Here is a 20,768-nt window from a genome sequence, read left to right on the forward strand (position 1 = left end):
ATTTCTTTTAGATATCTTCCCTTCATCTTCAACTCACCCTGTGCCTGCTCTCTCTCTTTTACATATATATATATATATAAGCATACACACATATATATATACACACATACATACACATGCATACATATACACATAGATACATACATACATACACATTCACCTATATATATATATATACATAAACATATATATATGCATATTCCCTTCAACTACCCTAATACTGAGGTCTCATGAATCATACACATCATCTTTCCATGTAGGAATGTAAACAAAGCAGTTCAACTTTAGTAAGTCCCTTGCAATTTCCGTTTCTTGATTACCTTTTCATGCTTCTCTTGATTCTTGTGTTTGAAAGTCAAATTTTCTATTCAGTTCTGGTCTTTTCACTGAGAAAGCTTGAAAGTCCTCTACTTTATTGAAAATCCATATTTTGCCTTGGAACATGATACTCAGTTTTGCTGGGTAGGTGATTCTAGGTTTTAATCCTAGCTCCATTGACCTCCAGAATATCGCATTCCGAGCCCTTCGATCTCTTAATGTAGAAGCTGCCAGATCTTGGGTTATTCTGATTGGGTTTCCACAATACTCAAATTGTTTCTTTCTGGCTGCTTGCAATATTTTCTCCTTGATCTGGGAGCTCTGGAATTTGGCAACAATATTCCTAGGAGATTTCTTTTTGGGATCCATTTGAGGAGGCGATTGATGGATTCTTTCAATTTCTATTTTGCCCTGTGGCTCTAGAATATCAGGGCAGTTCTCCTTGATAATTTCCTGAAAGATGGTATCTAGGCTCTTTTTTTGATCATGGCTTTCAGGTAGTCCAATAATTTTTAAATTATCTCTCCTGGATCTATTTTCCAGGTCAGTGGTTTTTCCAAGGAGATATTTCACATTGTCTTCCATTTTTTCATTCCTTTGGTTCTGTTTTATAATGTCCTGATTTCTCATAAAGTCACTAGCTTCCACTTGCTCCAATCTAATTTTTAAAGTAGTATTTTCTTCAGTGGTCTTTTGGACCTCCTTTTCCATTTGGCTAATTCTGCCTTTCAAGGCATTCTTCTCCTCATTGGCTTTTTGGAGCTCTTTTGCCATTTGAGTTAGTCTGTTTTTTAAGGTGTTGTTTTCTTCAGTGTGTTTTCAGTATTTTTTTGGGTCCCCTTTAGCAAGTCATTGACTTGTTTTTCATGGTTTTCTCGCATCCTTCTCATTTCTCTTCCCAATTTTTCCTCTACTTCTCTAACTTGCTTTTCCAACTCCTTTTTGAGTTCTTCTATGGCCTGGGGCCAGTTTATGTTTTTCTTAGAGGCTTTTGTTGTAGGTTCTATGACTTTGTTGTCTTCTTTAGGCTGTATGTTTTGGTCTTCTTTGTCATCAAAGAAAGAATCCAAAGTCTGAGACTGAATCTGGGTGTGCTTTTGCTGCCTGGCCATATTCCCAACCAACTAACTTGACCCTTGAGTTTTTCAGTGGGGTATGACTGCTTGTAGACTAATGAGTTCTATGTTCCACGTTTGGGGGGGAGGTGCCAGCTCTGTCTCACCTGCACTACTCCTTCCCCAAGAACCCCCAGCCTGGGCAGGGCTTAGATCTTCAGCAGGCCGTGCACTCCTGCTCTGATCTGCCACTTAATTCCTCCCACCAGGTGGGCCTGGGGCCAGAAGCAGCAGCAACTGTAGCTGCCCCACCTCCGCTGCCCCTGGGGCTGGAAGCCGAACTGCAAACTCCTTCCACTCCCGCAGCTTTTCCCACTAACCTTCTCCGCAGTCTTTGGTGTTTGTGGGTCGAGGGGTCTGGTAACTGCCGCAGCTCACATATTCAGGGCGCTAGGGGCCCCATCCACCTAACTCCAAGTTTGGTTGTTCCACGCTGCTCAGGCTGGGCTCTGCTCCACTCCGCTCCCCGTGTGGAATAGACCTCACCCAGAGACCATCCAGGCTGTCCTGGGCTGGAGCCCTGCTTCCCTCTGCTGTTCTGTGGGTTCTGCCGTTCTAGAATTGGTTCAGAGCCATTTTTTACAGGTTTTTGGAGGGACTCGGTACAGAGCTCACTCTAGTCCCTGCTTACCCGCCACCATCTTGGCTCCGCCTGGAAATAAACTATTATTAAAATTCTTTAAATTAAAAAAAAGTGTGTATGTACTTCTCCCCCCACCACATTGAGCTCGTTGTTAAACATTTACCAGCACACCCTTCATTGCAACCCATCCGTGAATTAGTAGGTAGCCTTGGAGCAGGGGGTTTTAACAAGGAGTTGGTGAACTTGTGTTTTTAGAAATTATTATTTTGATAGCTATATTTCAATATAATTAGCTTCCTTTATGATCTCTTGTGTTTTATTTTGTGTATCTGAAAACATGACTCAGAGTCAGGGTCCACAGGTTTCACCAGACTGCTGAAGTGGTCCATGACACATGAAAGGTAAAGAACCATAGCCTTAGAGAGTAGCTTGAGGCTCAGTGAGGCGAAACAGCTTATTTGCAGTCATATAACTACTGTCAAGGGGAGGATTTGAACCCAAGTCTTCCTTGGGCAAGAAGAAGTCTGGCTGATACCCATGTAACCTGGGGCTCAAGCCTATTTGCATATGACTCTCCTTATTAGTGAAGAATGATTATTCAATGTTCCATGCCTGCAGGAGGGTCAGTCATTAAGAGCTTATGCCAACAGGTTTGAGCCTCAAGTTATGTTTATATAGTTCATCATGGTTTCTAAAGTGTTTGACATCTATTCTCTCTGTTGATTCTAATAACAACTTTATAATATAGTTAGTACAAATGTTAATGTCTCCATTTCACAGGTAAAGAAACTGAGGCTCAGAAGGGTAGAGGTACTTCCATGGGATGGGAACCCCATCCTTAGGCACCAAGACCAATGCTCTTTCTACAAGGTCCTACTTTTGTTGCTCTTCCCCAGAGGGCCCCTCCCAAATCCTGGACTGAGATATCCACCTTGCCAGAGTTTGTAGCTCAAAATGCTCCAGTGGTACCTCTCATCCTCCCCAGGGGCATTTTCTGGACTTTGCATCATGAAAATTGTTTCTCCTATTTGCCTATGCTAGCCATCTACTGTAGGTGACATGGGCATTTTCATAGGATCTGTCTATAATCAGCTCCCTTATTCCCTGTTTTCCAACCTAAAGAAAGCCCTTGGATTAAGGAATTTTAGCAGGGAAGATTCAGCAAATCTAATACGAATCTAACCAGGTGGCCCTTAAAGGGCAGAGGCCAGCATGAGCCTCAGGACCATGAATGGTGGATTATTCATCTGTGTCCAAGAAGATAGACCAGGGCAGGGGTGGGGAAGCTACAGCATCAGTCAAAGGGCCACACTCAAGGACCTAGAGGGCCACATGTGGTCTCAAGCACGCAGGTTCCCTACTCCTGGACTAGGGTATTGACCCTGGATACTACTGGCCAGCAGAGTGCATGGAAAATATATTATAAATCAAAAAAAGGTCAGGGATGAATATAGACAATTCCTTCAAGTCCTATGAAGGGCCAAGGTCAGTGCTGGTCTTAGAAGAGGAGGAAGAAATGAATGAATAAAACAAAAACACAAATAAGTTATAATTCCCAACATTATATGAAAACCACCACAGAAGATGCAGGATGAAACATACAATTTTATGTGGCTAAGGTGGGAATTTGATTTGCTTGACTAGGAATATTTCTTCAAAGGTTTTGTTTTTTCTTTTTCTTTCTCTCTTTGTTTCTTTCTTCCTTCCTTTCTTTCTTCCTTTCTTTCCTTCCTTCATTTCTTTTTCTTTCTTTTTTTTTTCAATTAGGGCAGGAGTTAGGAAGGCAGACAGACAACAAAGAATAAACAGGCAACATGCCATTATTAAGCTCCCACTGTGTGCCAGGAACTGTGTTAACTGCTGAGAATACAAATATGAGGAAAAAGACACAGTCCCTGCCCTCAAGAAGCTTACCTCCTAATGGAGGAAGATAATACCTCCAAGGTTGCTGAAGAGGTAAAGGCAAAGGCCTGAGAAGGTACCCTTGAGGGGACATGTTGATAAAGTTAGAAGAGTTAGAAGGCCAACCAGGAGGGGAATGAAACATAGCTGGCCTTTGCCAAGTCCCAAAATGGAGATCAACTTGGAAGGAACACACCAACGGGAAAAGGGGGCCAAAGAGGGGAAGGATGTTCCAAGGTCAGAAGGCCCCTGATCCAGAGGGAAAGAGAGAAGAAAAACGTATGCTAATTTTAAAAATGAAAACTTTAAAGAACACAACAGAAAGGGTAAAAAGAAAGTGTTAGATGTAATCTGAGAAGAAAACATCTTACTGACTAGAGTCTCTCCTTCCTATTCTGATTGGACATTAGTCAGGTAATAGACAGATACTTGACAATATTTAGAGAGAAAGAAAAGAGGAACATGGAAAGGTCTATGCACCAGAGAGATTATCTTGACTGGAGAGATGGTACAGATTCATTTTTTTAATTTGTTCAGTCATTTTTCAGTTGTGTCCCACTCTCTGTGACCCCATTTGTAGTTCTCTTGGCAAAGATACTGGAGTGGTTTGCCATTGCCTTCTCCAGCTCATTTTACAGATAAGGAAACTGAGGCAAATAGGGTTAAGTGACACATAGGGTCACACAGACTCCAGGGCCTGTACTTTATCCACTGGGCCACCTAGCTGCCCCTTAGGATTCTTTTAAGGAAAGTATTTTGTAAACCCTAAAGTGGTAAGAAAATTTGGGCTATAAATATGGTGCTAAAATATTTTTTTAATTAAGGGTAGGTTCATGAAATTTAGATCATCTAGTCCAGAAAAAACTGAGGTTCAGGGAGGTAAGTCACACAGCTTTCCCGTTTTCCTCCCAAATTCACAGGCATTTATTAAGTGTCTGCCCCTCGCTAGGGATGAGGCACTGGGGATGAAGAAGACCAAAAGTGAGACGGTCTCTGTCCTCAAGCAGCTTATAGTCTTAAGGGGGAGACAAGATGTGCACATATAAGAGTGTATTGAGAATAAATCAAAGATAACTTGGGGAGAACAAGGCACGAGCAGCTGGGGGAGATCAGGAAAAGGCGCCTGGAGGGATCAGATCTGAGCTGAGCTTTGAAGGAAACTAGGGACTCAAGAGTTAGAGGTGAGGAGGGAGAATATTCCAGTCATGGAGAACAGTACGGACAAGGGTAAAGCAGTGGGACATGGAAAAGCCTGTGTAGGAATAGGAAGAAGGGCAGTACGGCTAGATCTTTAAGGGGATGAAGGAGAGCAATATATGATAAGGCTGGAAAGGCGGGTTGGAGCCAGGAGGAGGACTTTAAGTAATAACCAACAGCTAGCAAGGATTTATATGGCATTTTAACTTAGCAAAGCATTTTACAAATATTATCTCATTTGATCCTCACATAATGCTGGGAGAGAAGTTCTATTAACCTTATTTTACAGATGATAAAACTGAGGCAGAAAGTGAGAGACTTGTCCAGGGTCACACAGCTAAGTTTCTGAGGCTGAATTTGAACTTAGGTCTTCCTGACTGCAGATCTGGAGCTCTATGAATCGTCTCTAATAAATGCCAAGCCAGCATTTTTTATTTAATACTGGGGGTAATTGGGAGCTATTGAAATTTATTAAACAAGGGAATGGCATGGTCAGATGTGAAATATTACCTTGGCAGCTACGTGGAGGATGGACCTTGGCCAGGCAGACATATCAGCACATAACATTGCAATAATCCGTGCAAGAGAAATTGATCTAGAGTGGTGGCCATTGATGTGGAGACACTAGGACCTTGAGCACTCTCTTCTAAAGTCATCAGTGTGAACAGTACGGCCAAGGAATAAATCCATTTCCCAGCATTCAAGTCCCTCTATATGCTGGACCCAAATCACTCCTGCCATATCTCCCACTGCTCCAAATCCTGGGCCTCCTACTGCAGGCAGGAATTTCTCCTGGCTCTTCCCCCTCCTCTCTTCCTTCCCAAACTCTGTCCTGACTTCACCATCCATTTTAAGCTTCTACTGACCACATCTGCTCCAAGTCAGATTTTCCCAAGTTCATAGAATCTATATAATAACCTTTATTTAGTACTTAGCATATATGACCCTGTGATGGGACAGCTAGGTGGTGCAGTGGGTAGAGTACCAGGGCCTGGAGTCAGGAAGACTCATCTTCGTGAGCTGTGTGACCCTGGGCAAGTCACTTAACCTAACTGCCTCCAAAACAACCACCACCACCACCCTGTGTGGCAGCATCCCCTGCTCCTCTTAGTCCACGTGTGGAAGCCAGAGGCTCAAGGCTTCCCTCCATCCTTCCCTCCATCATACCTTTCAATTCCCCAGGAAGATGTTCAGCTGGAGATGTTCTATGGTCTTCCTTCCTTCTCCTCCTCATCCTCACAGTCCTAGATCTCTAGTTTTCTGACTCCCTCCATCCTCAGCCTTCACCCTCTAATCTTCCTGATGGTTTCTTCCTCTTCCACTTTCAATCTTTCCCCATGCTCAGGGCTCTCGACTCTTGACCTCTCTCAATGGAATCCTTCTGCTGAGGTATGTGGGGACCCAGTTAAGGAGAGGGAAGGGACATCTTGGCCCCTGACCCTTAGGCCCAGGGGCAAGTGCCCCTTCAGAAGGTGCTACCAGATAACTTGGGCGGGTGGCTCAGCAGTGGCTGGTGGATGGATCCTGGCCATAATTAGGTAATGGGCCTGAGTTTCTCAGAGTGGGGATGATCAGGAAGGGGGACTCTCCCATGGGCAGGCTAAGTTTGCCTTGGCTGGGAGTTCAGGAACATAAACGCGGGCAGCCCACTGCATTTCCAGCTTGTTGCCATGGGATGGAATAATAATTGGGTGATTATGGCCGTTCTCTCCATATCTTGAGCCCTTCCAGCTCCAGGGAGAGGCCTAGGGGCAGGGGAAGGGACACACCAGCACACACACATGCCGTCATCACCTTGTTTAACAAGGCAGGGCTCCTTCCAACAGCGTCTGGCCAGGGTTGCTGGGGCCTGTGCTCAATAAGAATGATAATCATAACAATAACTCCTATTTCTATGGTACTGTGAGGTTCTGAAAGGCTTTTTTCCCTGAACAACCCTCTGATATAGGGAGGGCAAGGATCGCTGTACCATTTTACAGATGAGGAAATTGGGGCCTAGGCAGGTGAAATTATTTGGCCAGGGTGGCAGGGCTGGCATTCCAATCCAGGTCTTCTGATTCGAGGTCTCTTCTTTTCATGCTTATGCCAGGCTGCCTCTCTGCTTCTGATTAAGAAAAACTCCTTTAAAGATAGACACACTAATGCACTATTGGAGGAGCTGTGAATCAGTAGGATCATTTCATAAATCAATTTGCAATTAGGCAAATGTAACACAGGCTTGGCCCCCACTGCCTGAAGGCCAGGTAGGTTAGATTTCACCGTTTGACCCCCATGGTTCTCCTGTACCCTTAAGGGTAATGGGAGGTGCACCGCAAATGGCTCCAGTGACCACTGTTGTTCCCTCAACTAGTGGGGGGGGTCTCTCTGCATCCAGCTCATTTAGCCACTAAAAGTCAACTTAGTTTTTATGCAGAAATATTTACTTCAAAAGGTATAATCACAAATATACAAACTTATTGCCCCTAAGAGGCAGGGCTTGATACCCCTCCCCTCATTCTCTGGGGAGGGGAAAGAGTTTAGGTTCATAGTTTAGCTCAGTGCCTATAGAATATAGTTCCAATTTCAAGTCCAAAACTCCCCTTGGGCTCAAGCCCCAGGCACCCTGGCTTTTCAGGGATTCCATGAGGCCTGGCTAGCTGCATCATCCCATATACAATTCTGGCTGGACCTTTCAGTCCCTGGGGATCATCGACCAACACCCACAAACTGAAAACCATGATTGACACAGAATAGAAACAAACACCCCCAGGCCTATTCTTAAGAACTGAGGTAAGAGAAGGAGCAGGGAAAGGCAAATCCTTCCCCTATTAGTTAAGTTCTGTTCATGGTATCCTCAATGCGGCTAAACTGAGATGTCGCCCTCTGGACACAGCCAAGAGAGCGGCAGAAAGAGAGTGAAGGGCTCAGTCTCTCCAGTTTCACAGATGCAGGCAGTCAATCAAAGGAGATTACCTTCACCTGTGTGGTAGGGCCTCCATGTTAGGCAACCTAGATGTGATCCTGCAAGGCCCTATAAGGGTGCCTCCATGTTGGTCAAAAAAAAAAAAGTGACCAAAATGTTCATACCCTTTAACCCAGAGATTTCACTACTAAACTCATACCCCAAAGAGGTCACTGACAAAAAGAAGTCCTCCACATACATTTTTGTGTTAGTTGAGGACCAGAAACAAAGTAGATGCTCATTGATTGGAGGATGACTGAACAAATGGTAATACATAGGTGTAATGAAATATTCCTGTGCTGTTAGAAATGACAAATATGATGAATACAGAGAAGCAGGAAGTGATTCACAGGAACTAATGCAGAGGAAGCGAAGCCAAGCCAAGAAAAAGATAACTCAATGACTACAACAGGGTACATGGAAAGAATGGCAACCACAAAACAAACACATCTGACTGTTGCAAAATGATGGAGAAGGAGCCAGGCTCCAAAGAGGACATATGAGAAGACATTCCCCAACCCCCATGGCTTTGCAGAAGTTGAAGGTCCATGGGTGTGGAAAATTATTTTCAAGGCTTTTTGACATATCGATCAATTTTGCCTATACATTTTTTCTCATCTTACTCTTTTTCTTCTAAAAGAAATTCTTTGTAACCTGGGATGGATCTCTGGGAGGGGGTGAGGAACACAAGAGAATCTTAGGTGATGGAAAAACAAAAGATACAAAAATGTTTTTAATTAAAAAAATAAAGTTCCATTAAAAGGCGTCAGAGTTCTCTAAATGAGAGTCTTCTGCCCTGGGCAGACCACTTCTGGAGTATTGTGCTGCAATTTGTAGCCACATTTAAGGAGGAACTTTAACAAGTTGCAGTGTGTCTAGAAGAGGGTGACCAATATGGCAGGAAGTATTAGGTAATCTAAGAACCTTTCTGAAGACTGGAGACATTTAGCTTGGAGAAGAGAAACCTTAGGCAAGGCATGATGACTGTTTTCAGATATGTAAAGGGTGGCCCATAGAAAAGAAGGGTTTGATTCATTCTGCTTGGACCCAGAGCATAGAACTGGGAACAAGGAGTGGGCATTGCACAGAGGAAGATTTTGGCTCTGTACAAGGAGAAATCACCTAACAATTGGAGCTGCTTCCAGGGGGAATGGGCTGCTTAGAGAGGTAGTGAATTACTCATGATTGGAAGTATTCAAGAAGAGGTTGGATGTTGACTGGTCAGGAAGGAAGGGAAGTTTTCTATTTAGGTCTGCACCAGGTTATTTTGAGGGTTAACTAAAATAATATATGTAAAATACTTTGTCAATTTTAAGTGCCATGTATATATTAGCTATTAATGATGACAGTTGGACTAGATGATCTTTGAGGACCCTTCTGGTTGTGAAATTCTACAAAGACTTTGATGCCATGACCCGACCTCCCCTTCATGCCAGATGTCCCATTGCCAATTCAAATTTCCCAATTCCAAAGGTATTTCCTCCTGCCCAGAAAGCCTTTACAAAATAGCCCCATCCCACAACGATCTCTCTCTTCTCCAAGACCCTACTGTCTGTCCAACTGGACCATGCAACCTAACACTTAAAATCTTTCTCATGTGGTTTTCTGTGAGTCCTGTTTCTCCAGTAGGGTTTGGTCTTCCCAAGATGACAGATTGTCCTGTCTTCCTGTTTCTCTCCAGAGTGTCTCTCCAAATCTCCCCACAGCAGCCAAATTAAACCATGGTTAACCCCTCCCCTCTCCACCATCATGTTGGCTCTCCATGAAACTCACCACACTTAGAAGTTCAATGCCTCAGTTTTTCTGTTCTCTAAAAAAAATGGACCACGGTGTTGTAGAAAGAGTTTTGCATCTAGAGATAGGGGAGACCTGGGTTGAAATCCTGTTTCTGCTACTGGCTACTTGTGTCTGTAATCTTGGGCAAGTTTGTTTGACCCCTCTGGGCCTCACTTTCATCATTTGTAGAAGAGATGATTTTACTTGCATTATTGTGATGAAGGCGGAACTGGGACCAAGGAGAGAAGGTTACAGGAAGCCAAACGTAGCTCAACAGAAGAAAGGTCTTTCTGAAAAAAAAAAGAACCACCCCATAGTGGACAAGCAGAAGTTGAGACTGCCACCTGTCCAGAACCTTGGAAAAGTGGTTCCTTCTTTGGTTATCTATGGGCCTGGGACCAGATGACTTTCCTGGATCTCTTCTAATGCAAAGATTCTGTGACTAGATCTAAGTCTAGAAATAAAGTAGACAATGAGAAGAGCTTCATTGTATGGTGAAAAGAAGTTAGGGTCTCTAACTCACTACATGACTCTTGGGGACAAGTCACAGAGTTCTAGAATGCCAGGGTTGGTGGCCACTGTAAAGGCCTTCTAACCCATCCCATTTATAACTGAGACCCCAAAAGGGCAAGTGATTTGCCCAAGATCACCAGGTGTCAGTCAAAGCTTATTCCCAGCTCTCCCAGCATGGGGCTCTCTCCAATGTATTGTACTCTGTACATCTGATTCCCCTAGGCAAGGAAGGAACATTATAGACAGGTTCCACAGAGCCTCAGAAAGACATGAGGTGTTGTTCTGCTCATGCCACAGACCTGGTTTGGACCCACCACATGGCTTGGTGGGGCCTCCTGAATGGCCGTCTGGATCATCCTGGAGTATGGATCTCTGATTGTTCTATAGACCTGTGGGAAATATAACAGTCCCTTCCCAGGACCTTTGGTCAGAAGATTTAAATCTGAAAGGACCTTAGAGGTTATTTTGTCCAAAGCCTTCATTTTCTAGAGGATGGAATAAGATGATAATGATAATCACAACAATAATAAAAATGGTTTATATAGAATGTAAGTTACCTATCCACCTGGCTAGCTAGCATCACTTTAATGTGTTAGTTCATTTGATCCTCGCAACTATCCTGAGAGGTGGGCACTATTATGATCCCTATTTTAAGATGAAGAAACTGAATGAAGCTAAGAGAGTTGCCCAAGCTCACACAGCTGGTTTTTAAGGATTTAAATTCACTTTTTCCCAACTCTAGGTCCAGTACAGTACCCACTGAACTACCAGTAAATAAAGATCTCACTGGAGGTCCTTAGGCAAAGGCTGGGTGTGCACTGCTTGAAAATGTATCACTCAGGGATTCTTGGTTAAGTATGAATGAGGCTCAGAAGACTCAAGGGCCTTGCCGAGAATCACAGCCTGACTGGCAAGTTCCTGACTGGCACTGCCATTTTGTGAAGTACCCAGGTCATCCATACTCACTTCTCTTCTGGCTCCATTCCTGACTGCAAATTTTTCAGTCTTGCCTCATGGCCTCTGTTCCCTTTTTCATGTTATCTTTCCTCATCAGAATATAAGCACCTTGAGGATAGGGACCTTTTATTTCTGTTTGTATTTTTATCCCCTTAACGCAATACCTGGCACATAGTAAGCATTTAGAAAATGCTTTATCTATCCAACTTTCATCCATTCTCTCTTTCTTCCCTTCTTTATCTCCCTCCTTCCTTCCTTCTTTCCTTCCTTCCTTCCCTTCCTCTCTCCTTTTCCTTTCTTTTCCTTCCTTCCTTCTGCCTTCCTTCCTCTTTCTTTCTTTTCTTTCTTTCTTTCTCTTCCTTCCTTTCTCTTTCTTTTCTTTCCCTTCCTTCTTTCCTTCCCTTCCTCTCTCCTTTCCCTTTCTTTTCCTTCCTTCTTCCTTCCTTCCTTTTTCTTTCTTTCTCTTCCTTTCTCTTCCTCTTTTTCTTTCTTTCTTTCTTTCTCTTCCTTCCTTCCTCCCTCCCTTCCTCCCTTCCTTCCTCCCTTCCTTCCCAATTGTCTACTTATCTATCACATACTCCTGGAATTCTGACCCAGGTCCTCTGACACTAAATTCAGTGACCCATTCAGCCTTTATTCTTGTTTGGAATGCCCCCACCCCACTTCTTGCATATATAAATCTCCTTGGCTTTCTGGGGCCTCATTTTGTGTCCACTTCTTCCAGGAAGTCTTCCTATACTGATCCCCATTGCTGTTAGTGTCTTCCCTGTATTGATTATCTCCAATTAATTCTGTCTATGGCTTGTTTGTACAGTTGTTTCGTGTTGTTTCCTCTTTTAGATCACATTCTCCTGGAGGGTAGGGACTGTCTTTTGTCTTTCTTTGTAACCCCAGCACTTAGCACAGTGCTTGGTACATCACTGACTAACTGACTACACCATCCCAACCCTCATTAAACTTTCCCTGCGTTGATCTTCTGCAGAAGTCACTTTCTGAATCACACAGTCTAGGCTTAGGCCTTTTGTCATGTTACTTATGGAATCTTGTTTCCCCCTACTCATATGAGTGGTCCCCAGGGGGCAGAGACTAGATTTCATTCTTGTGGAACCTACCATCAGCTTGTTCACCAAGTGGAACCTTGGTAAAGCCATTCTGAATTGAACTGAGTGGAGGCTGTCATGGAGGGAGCCTCTGGAATACTCTGTCCTTGAACCCCATCTCAAAGGGAGAAAGAAGAGCAGGAGTTTGCAGTACGGTCACTTGGTTCAAGAGCCAACTAGTCCCCAGCACATGGTCCCCCGGCCTCCTTGATCTGGCTGAAGCCAAGGTTTCTTGGGGTCAGTGGAAAACGTCCCAGGGACTTGGCTTTTTCTTGTCTGGCCCAGGGCCTCTCTTGCTCCTTCCTCTTTCTCTGGGTGGAGTTCGCCCCTCCAACTTTGAGCTGACAGGCCCCTTTACGATTCTGTCAGTCCCACACAGCTACATCCCGCCAAATACTGGGCAGGGCCAGGGAGGAGGCTGGAAGGAGAGTTCCCACAGCACCCCACCCTCCCAGCTCCACCAGGCCTCCTCCCAGACATCCTCCCTGGGCCATGAGCTCATCTCAAAATAGCCCATCCCCATGCCTTCTCAGTGTTTCCCCTGGTAGACAACTAGAAAAAGGAGGAAGGGGCTGGGCCTCCCAGAGCTTGCCGGTTTATTCTTCAGCCATTGTAGTAATAATAGCTCATACTTCCACAGCACTAGAAGGCACATAAAGTGTGTGCCTCATAACCACCATCCTAGGAGGTATATCCACCTCCTATGATGATCATTTTACAGATGAGGAAACTGAGGCTAGCAGAGGCCAAGTAAGGCCACACAGCTAGTTAGTAGTATGGTCAGAATCTAGACCCCGATCACTCCTGACTCTCTCACTCCCAAGCCTAGTCGGAGCTAGTTATGTTACCTTATACTGCTGCTGTAAAGAGAACAGGACATAGAGTGGGCTGGGGTCCTGGGGTCCAGTTCTCATTCTGCCCTTGACTGGTTAGATGACCTTAGGCCTGGGCCTTTCTCTCTCCAGGTCTCACTTTCCTTTTCTGTAAAGTGAGGATGAAGCAGATTCCACTCCAGATTCCATCTCTCCAAGTTCTACCACGGACCCCTCTGCCTTTCATATTCTCAAGATAGTAACCCTTGGAGGCTCAGGGTACTGGCATCAGGATCTGGGTTTGAGGAACAAGAAGAAGGAAAAAGGAGGAGAAGGGGAAGGTGGTGGGTTCACTTTGTCATCATAATGGTTCTAAGAAGGAAGGACCTTTGGTAGTGAAGTTTTCGTGGACTTATCGTTTGCAGACTAGCCCTAGTTCCTGGATTAGCCACTGGGCAATATGGGATCTGACGATCCCTTAGTTTCCTTCTAGCTTCACATTTGCCCCATGAGTCCTCATCCTCGTGGGAGGCATGCTCCCAGGTGATGATGATTATAGGACTCCACCCACTGATATCCGTTCGTAATAAGAATGATAATAATAATGGCTATCACCTATGTGGTACTTCAAGGTTTGCAAGACAATGTATGTATATTAAATCATTTGATCCTCACAACAACGCTGTGAGGCAGATATTATTATAACCTTTCCACAGATTTGGAAAAATTGAGACTGAGAGGTTGAGTGATCTGCCCAGAGTCGTGATGGTAGTAAGAGTCTAAGGTGGGATTTGAACTCAGATTTTCCTAAATCCAAGTTCAATAAATTTGTCTGGAGACAGCTGGTTGCCTGGTTGCCTTAGGTCACATGACAGCTGCCTGAAATCCTTTGGCAAACTGCAAGTGGCCCACAGGCTGTATGTTGTACAGGCCTGTAGCAGAGGAGCCAGAGGAACCTGGGCTCAGAGAAGAAAAGAGGACCAAGGAGCAGGGGCACCAAGCTTCCTAGGCTTACTGTCCCCAGTTAGTTCACAGCTTATATGGCTCTACTGTGGAGACATACGACAGAGAGATCTTGCACATAGGGGAAAAAGATGTGTAGCTAGAGAACCTGGGTTCAAAGTCCAGCTCTGCAACTTACTAGCTGTGTGACCACAGGAAAATAACAACTTCTTGAGGACCTCAGTTTTCTTATCTGCAAAAATGGCAGGGGGGATTGGACTAGTAGATGAACCCCTAAGATTCCTTTCTGCTCTCTATCTATGATCCTATAGCCTTCTTCCCTGGGCTTGTCTAAAGGAAGCAACATTGTGAGATGAGAGGACACTGGAATCAGAGGATCTAAGTTCAAATGTCAGCTTTGCCACTAACACACTGTGTGACCTTGGATATGTCCCTTCTGCTCTCTGAGTCTCACTGAGGATCCTGTAGGCATCTCACATTCAATGTTTCCAAAACAGATCACAATTTTTCCTGCTACAAAACCACCTCTCTTCAGGGTTTCTCTGTTACTGTCCAGGGCACCACTGCCATTTTTCTAATCACCCACCTTCACCATTTTGGTGTCATCTTGGATTCTTCTCTTTATCTATTGCTTAGACTGTTCAGTAAGTTGCCGTATCTTGTCATTTCCAATTTTACAACAGTTCTTTTATAAATGCCCTTCTCTTCCCTCTACTCCTACAGCTACTGACTGAGTTGATTCAGGCCCTTATCACCTCTCACTCAGACTATTTCACTGAGCTCCTAACTGGCCTCCTTGCTTCAAGTGTCTCCTTTCTCTAAACCATCAGCTGTTGACGTGGATTTTCCTAGAACACAGGTCTAGCTAAGTCATTTCACTTGCTCAGGAAACTCCAGTGGCCACCTATTGATTCTAGTATCAAATACACAGTCCTCTGGTTGGCATTTTAGCCCTTCACAACCTGTCTCTGTGCTTCTGCACTGTTGGCCACCATGCCTGGAATAATACTCTTTTTCCTTACCACAAAGCCTCCTGGAATCTCTCATTTCCTTAAAACTCAGATCAACACCACCTTCTGGAGAAACCTTTCCTAGTCCCCCTCTCCCATTCCCACCTCAATGGCACTTTCCCTCCATGGGAGTCTTGCATTTCATTTATTCATCATCTTGTCAGTCAGTCAATAAGTATGTATTGAGTTCCTTCTAACTTTCAGGCATTGTACTAAGTGCTGGGGATACAAAGAAAGGCAAAAGACAGTCCCTGGCACAAGGAGCTCACAATCTAATGAGGGAAACACCATGCAAATAAATATGTTCAAACAAGTTGTATACAGGATCAATAGGAAATACTTAACGGAGGGAAGGCTCTTGAATTAAGGTTGGGGAAGGCTTCGTGTAGAAGGTAAGATTTTAGCTGGGACTTGAAGGAAGCAGATATGAAGGACAGACAGACAGAAAAAATGCATAGAGGTGAGAGACTGAAAGTTTGAATCAAAGAGTACTTTAATGGTGGAGTAGAAGGTGTAAGAAGACTGGAAATGTGTCTGGCGGTGGGGTGGATAAGTTAGGAAGGTCTAGAAAGTCAAATTCCTGGAGGTGATAGGGAGCCTCAGTTTACTGAGTTGTAGCATGGCATGGTCAGACCTCTGTTTTAGGAAAACCACTTTGGTGGCTGGACAGAAGATGGGTTGGAGTGAGGAGAGACTTGAGGAAGGCAGAACTATTAGCAGGCTATTGCAATAATCCAAGTGTTAGGTGATGAGACCCCGTGCCATGATGGTGGCAATGTCAGAGAAGAGGGCGTACTTGAAAGATGATTCAAAGATGTAATTGGCAGGCCTTGGCAACAGCTTGGATATGGGGAGGTGGAGGGGAGGGATAGCAAGGATGTGAACCTAGGGGAGGATGGTGGTTCTCTCTCTCTCTCTCTCTCTCTCTCTCTCTCTCTCTCTCTCTCTCTCTCTTTGGAAGGGGGAAGGCGAGGTAATCAGGATTAAGTGATTTGCCCCAGGTCACACAGCTGTGTCAAGTGTCTGAGACCAGATTTGAACTCAGGTCCTCCTGACTCCAGGGCCAGTGCTCTATTTACTGTGTCACCTAGCTGCCTCTCAATGGTGGCACTCTTGACAGTAATAGGAAAGTTTAAAGGGGGGAAAGTTTAGGAAGAAACATAGTTCTGTTTTAGACATGTTGAGTTGTAGATGCCTACCGGACATCCAGTTCAATGCAGTTGAAGATGTGGGACTGGAGGGCAGCAGAGAGGTTGGGGCAGGATAAATAGATTTGAGAATCATTAGCATAGAGATGGTGATTAACCTTGGGAACTGATGAGATCACCAAGTAAAATAGTGTAGAGGGAGAAGAGGGCCCAGACTGAACTTTGAGGAACCCATAGGTGTTAGTGGGTATGACCTGGATGAAGATCCTACACACATATATACTATGTACACCCATACACACACACACACACACACACACACACACACACACACACACACACACACACATACTGTGTCTCCCATTACAATGTAAACTCCTTGAGGGAAAAGGGATTTTGTTTTTATGCCCCTAGCACTTAGCACAGCACCTGGCATACAGCAGGTGCTTAATAAATACATGTTGACGACAAGTTGTAGAAGTGTGGCAAGAAAAAAGTGAGTTAAATTTAAAAAAATATGTCATTAGGTCTCAGCCTCTACCCCTTACTACTTGTGTGACCATGGGCAAGTTATGTAATTTCTCTCAGCCTCAGTTTCTTTTCTATAAAATGAAGTTGGGACTAGATCTAACATGTTCTCAACATGTTATATCTGGAGATTTCTGAGACCCTTTCAAGGAAGTCCATAAGGTCAAAACTACTTTCACAATAATACCAAGACATTTTCATTTTCTAATATGATCAATATGGATAGACATAACCCACATAAATGAAAGCTCTTTTGCGGGATGGTGTAATAATTTTTGAAGAGTGTAAAGGGGTCCAGAGACCAAAAAAGTTTTAAGAATCACCAAATTAGATTATTTCTAAGGTTTTTCCAGCTCTGAATCCAATAAAGTTTATACTCAACAACAATGCCCTTTCAGAAAGTCTATGAGGTCAAAACTATTTTCATAATAATATTAAGATGTTTTCATTTTCTAATATGATCAATATGGATAGATATGACTTGCATAAAGGACGCTCTTTTGCAGGATAGTCTGCAATAATTTTTAAGAGTGTAAAGGGGTCCTGAGACCAAAAAAGCTTAAGAACCATTAAATTAGATTACTTTTAAGGTGTGACTCCTATAAGGTGTACCAATACCCAACAAGGCTAGGTAGGTAGTACAGAAGATAGAGTGCCCGACCTGGAATCACGAAGACCTGAATTCAAATGTGGCCTCAGACACCTACTAGTCACTTAATGCTGTTTGCCTCAATTTCCTGATCTGTAAAATAAGCTACAGAAGGAAATGACAAACGTTTCTGATTTCCTTGCCAAGAAAACTCCAAATGGGATGGTCAAGAGTTGGATATGACTGAAAACAACCAAACAATAACAAAATACCCAACAACAGTACCATGCATTTATACCTATGATTCATACCAACACCGAAGGAAGGGTCAAGGAGAGGAAAGGCTGACTCTGATCAAGGTACTTCCTAAATTTAAGGGAGACTTGTTCTGCTGTGTCCATTTCACACAGTGATTAAGCAAGATCCTTGGCATGTTTCACAGCCAGGCTGAGAGGACAATTGGAAGTGATAAGCTTGAGGATTCTAGGGTGCATCTCTTCACTCTCCCAAGGGCCTCTCTCCCACCTCTCAGGAGAATTCTATCGCCCCTCCCCCTTTCCCTGGGCCTAAGAGGCACAGATCCACACCTTTGTGACCTACCTTTGGGCTGGCCAATCCCCGCCAATCTAACTCTCGGCCTTGAGAGCGTCTTTCCGATTGGTTAGTGGCTCTTATAAAACTTACCTCTTTGCCTACCTAGCCCCTCAGAGATGTCAGGTTGCTGAGCAGGATTTTGTGCGGTGGGTGTGGGAGAGAACGACCCCGGGGAAGCCTCGCGGCCTTAGCGGCCGTCCCCCCCCCACCAGACGACTGGGCCACGGTTGGGGTGGGGGGCCGGGTGGGGGGTGGAAAAAGGAGCAGGAGTGGCCGGGGGCTCCGGAGGTCAGCGCCCCTGGGGGAGACCGAGATGAAGAGTGCCACTTCTCCCGCTGTGGCCACCGCCACGGCCCAACCTCGACCCGAGGGTCCCCTTGTTGGTTCCGAAAGCAAAGGGGTCGAGGCAGCTCCCACCCTGGTTCCGTCCGGAGAGAAGAAAGTGCTGGCCACCAAGGTGTGGGGGACGGTGAAATGGTTCAATGTGAGGAACGGTTACGGTTTCATCAACCGGGACGACACCAAGGAAGACGTCTTCGTTCACCAGACGGCCATCAAGAAGAACAACCCGCGCAAGTACCTGCGGAGCGTCGGGGATGGCGAGCCCGTGGAATTTGACGTGGTGGAAGGAGAGAAGGGCGTGGAGGCTGCCAACGTCACCGGGCCCGGGGGCGCTCCGGTGCAGGGGAGCAAGTACGCGGCTGACCGCAGCGAGTACCGCCGAGGTCCCCCCCGCAGCAGCGGAGGACCACCCCCGCAAGCCCCCCGCAAAAGCCGCACCGGCTGCCCCAGAGCCGAAGGCCCCGAGAAGCCCACCGACGGGGCTCCGCCGGCCGGGGAGCACGAGACGTGGAAGAGCTGCGTGCCCCGCCGTCCAGCCTACCCGCTCCACTTCGCCCGCCGCTCGCAGTACGTGGCTCTGGCCTTGAGACGAGGTCCGGCGGACGGCGCGGACACGGAGCTGGCGGGCGGCGGGGAGCAGAGCCGGGTGGGTCGGCGCGGTGGCTTCCGAGAAGGGAGGCCTCCCCTGCGTGGGGCCGGGGCCGGCCGATGGGGACCCAGTGTGCGCGCCGACGGACCGGAGGACGACAAGGAGAACCACAAAGGCAAAAGGATCCGGAGCCAGCAGTCGCCCCAGCGCCGTTTCCGCCGCCACTTCAGTTACCAACATCGCAGACCCGGCAACCCCAGGCCTTCCGAGGGTCGCGAGGTCAAGGCTATGCTCAGCTCTGACATCGGGTCCCGGGCCAAGGACAACAGCCTGGAGAGTGGACACGCATAGAGGCCGCTGCCCAGGGCAAGCCCACCCCACCAGTAAACCATGGACCAGCTTTTAAGCAGGAAAGGGGAGGGGATACCCTGCGATTCCAGCCTGAAAAACCTACCAACACCTTAGTTTGAGTTTTCTGTTATCGTTGCAAATGACCAGTGCACCAGGAAGCAGAGAGACATCAGAGAGGGAGAGAAGGGACATACCTGGGAGGCAGTAGTGAACTAACTTTATGTTATTCTCGTGGGGGTTTTTTGTTTTTTTTCCCCTTTTTCCATTTGTGTTTTAAGTTTGAGTTATTTTGAGAATTCCCTCTTTGATTTATTTCTCCCAAACCCCTCCTCCCCTATCCCAGCCCCCTGCAATGGCCGTGGAGAATCCTTTTTTAATTTGCTTTTTTCAAAGATGCTGGTGTGGTTTGGTTTCTTTTCTGCCTCTCCATCCCCTCTCAAATGAGTATCTCCCTGGGCAATCTTCCCCATCCCTCCCCCTCAGGCAAACTCGCAGGCACACATTAATAATAAAAAAAAAAAGGTCTTAATTTTAAAAGAAAGTTGCCATGTCTCTGATTTGATGGCACAGGATCTTCATATCCTGGGCTGGGGAGGAAAAGGAGCGGGGCAGTGGAGCCTTGGAGAAATTCTACCTCCAGAATGAGAGCTGAGGAAGAACTGAGGGGTTATCATATATATCCAGTCCACTGAACTACTGGAGAAGTAAATTGACCAGAACCTTAGATATAGATATGTACTTCCCCTTCCCCCTCCCCCAATATCCTATTTGTTACCTATGGGATTGAATATACTCAAGTACTGTAACTGTAGGGGCTTTGCCCTAGGGCATCAAAATTAAAGGAGCTAAATTAGTACCCTAGTCCTTTGGCAGCTGAGAAACAACAGGAGCTAGTTAACCTAGTTATAACAAGGTTCTATAAGTAGCCAAAGTTTAAGCTTTCTTCCTAGGAGGCTACATCCCAGGTGAGCTCTTTAGCATGGTCCTGTGTATATCCCTCCACATTACCACAGGCACTTGTCCCTGGGCATAGAATTCCTAGTTATAGCTCTGATATCTGACTTCAGTCCTTCAGCCCTGACCTCAGCCCAGCCCTACCCAACTCACTATGTGAAACTGAACAAGTTGTTCTCATCTCTAAAGTGAGGGGCATAAAGTCCTTTCCAGCTTTGACATTTTCAGTATCCCTTCCCCTTCCCCTTACGACCCTCCTTCTCACCTTGCTTTATTTTCTGGTGTTTAAAATGAACACGAATTATACCTACAGATACGTCTTTAATGCATATCTCCTACATGTCTGACCCTGTGTTATGAATTGTAGGGGAGACAGGAGGAGAAGGCATGGTCTCTGTCCTTTTGAGGGGCTTCACAGTCTGGAAGAAGACATATATGGGGACAGGAAGGGTAATCAATGTGGAAAAAAGCACCAAGCTGGCTCTT

At 45.5% G+C, this 20,768-nt stretch overlaps 1 protein-coding gene across 1 annotated transcript in view; it reads left to right on the forward strand.

Moving 5' to 3' along the window:
- The window catches only part of LOC118832216 (Y-box-binding protein 1-like), a 59,040-nt gene extending 39,185 nt beyond the window's left edge, over nucleotides 1-19,855 (forward strand). Inside the window, exon 3 of the mRNA XM_036739618.1 lies at nucleotides 18,153-19,855. Within this exon, the coding sequence (XP_036595513.1) occupies nucleotides 18,153-19,328 (1,176 nt within the window). The 3' untranslated portion in view covers nucleotides 19,329-19,855. The remainder of the gene's footprint in view (nucleotides 1-18,152) is intronic.
- Nucleotides 19,856-20,768: the final 913 nt, after the last annotated feature.

This window comes from Trichosurus vulpecula, chromosome 9 (assembly GCF_011100635.1).
Source record: "Trichosurus vulpecula isolate mTriVul1 chromosome 9, mTriVul1.pri, whole genome shotgun sequence".
NCBI lineage: Eukaryota > Metazoa > Chordata > Mammalia > Diprotodontia > Phalangeridae > Trichosurus > Trichosurus vulpecula.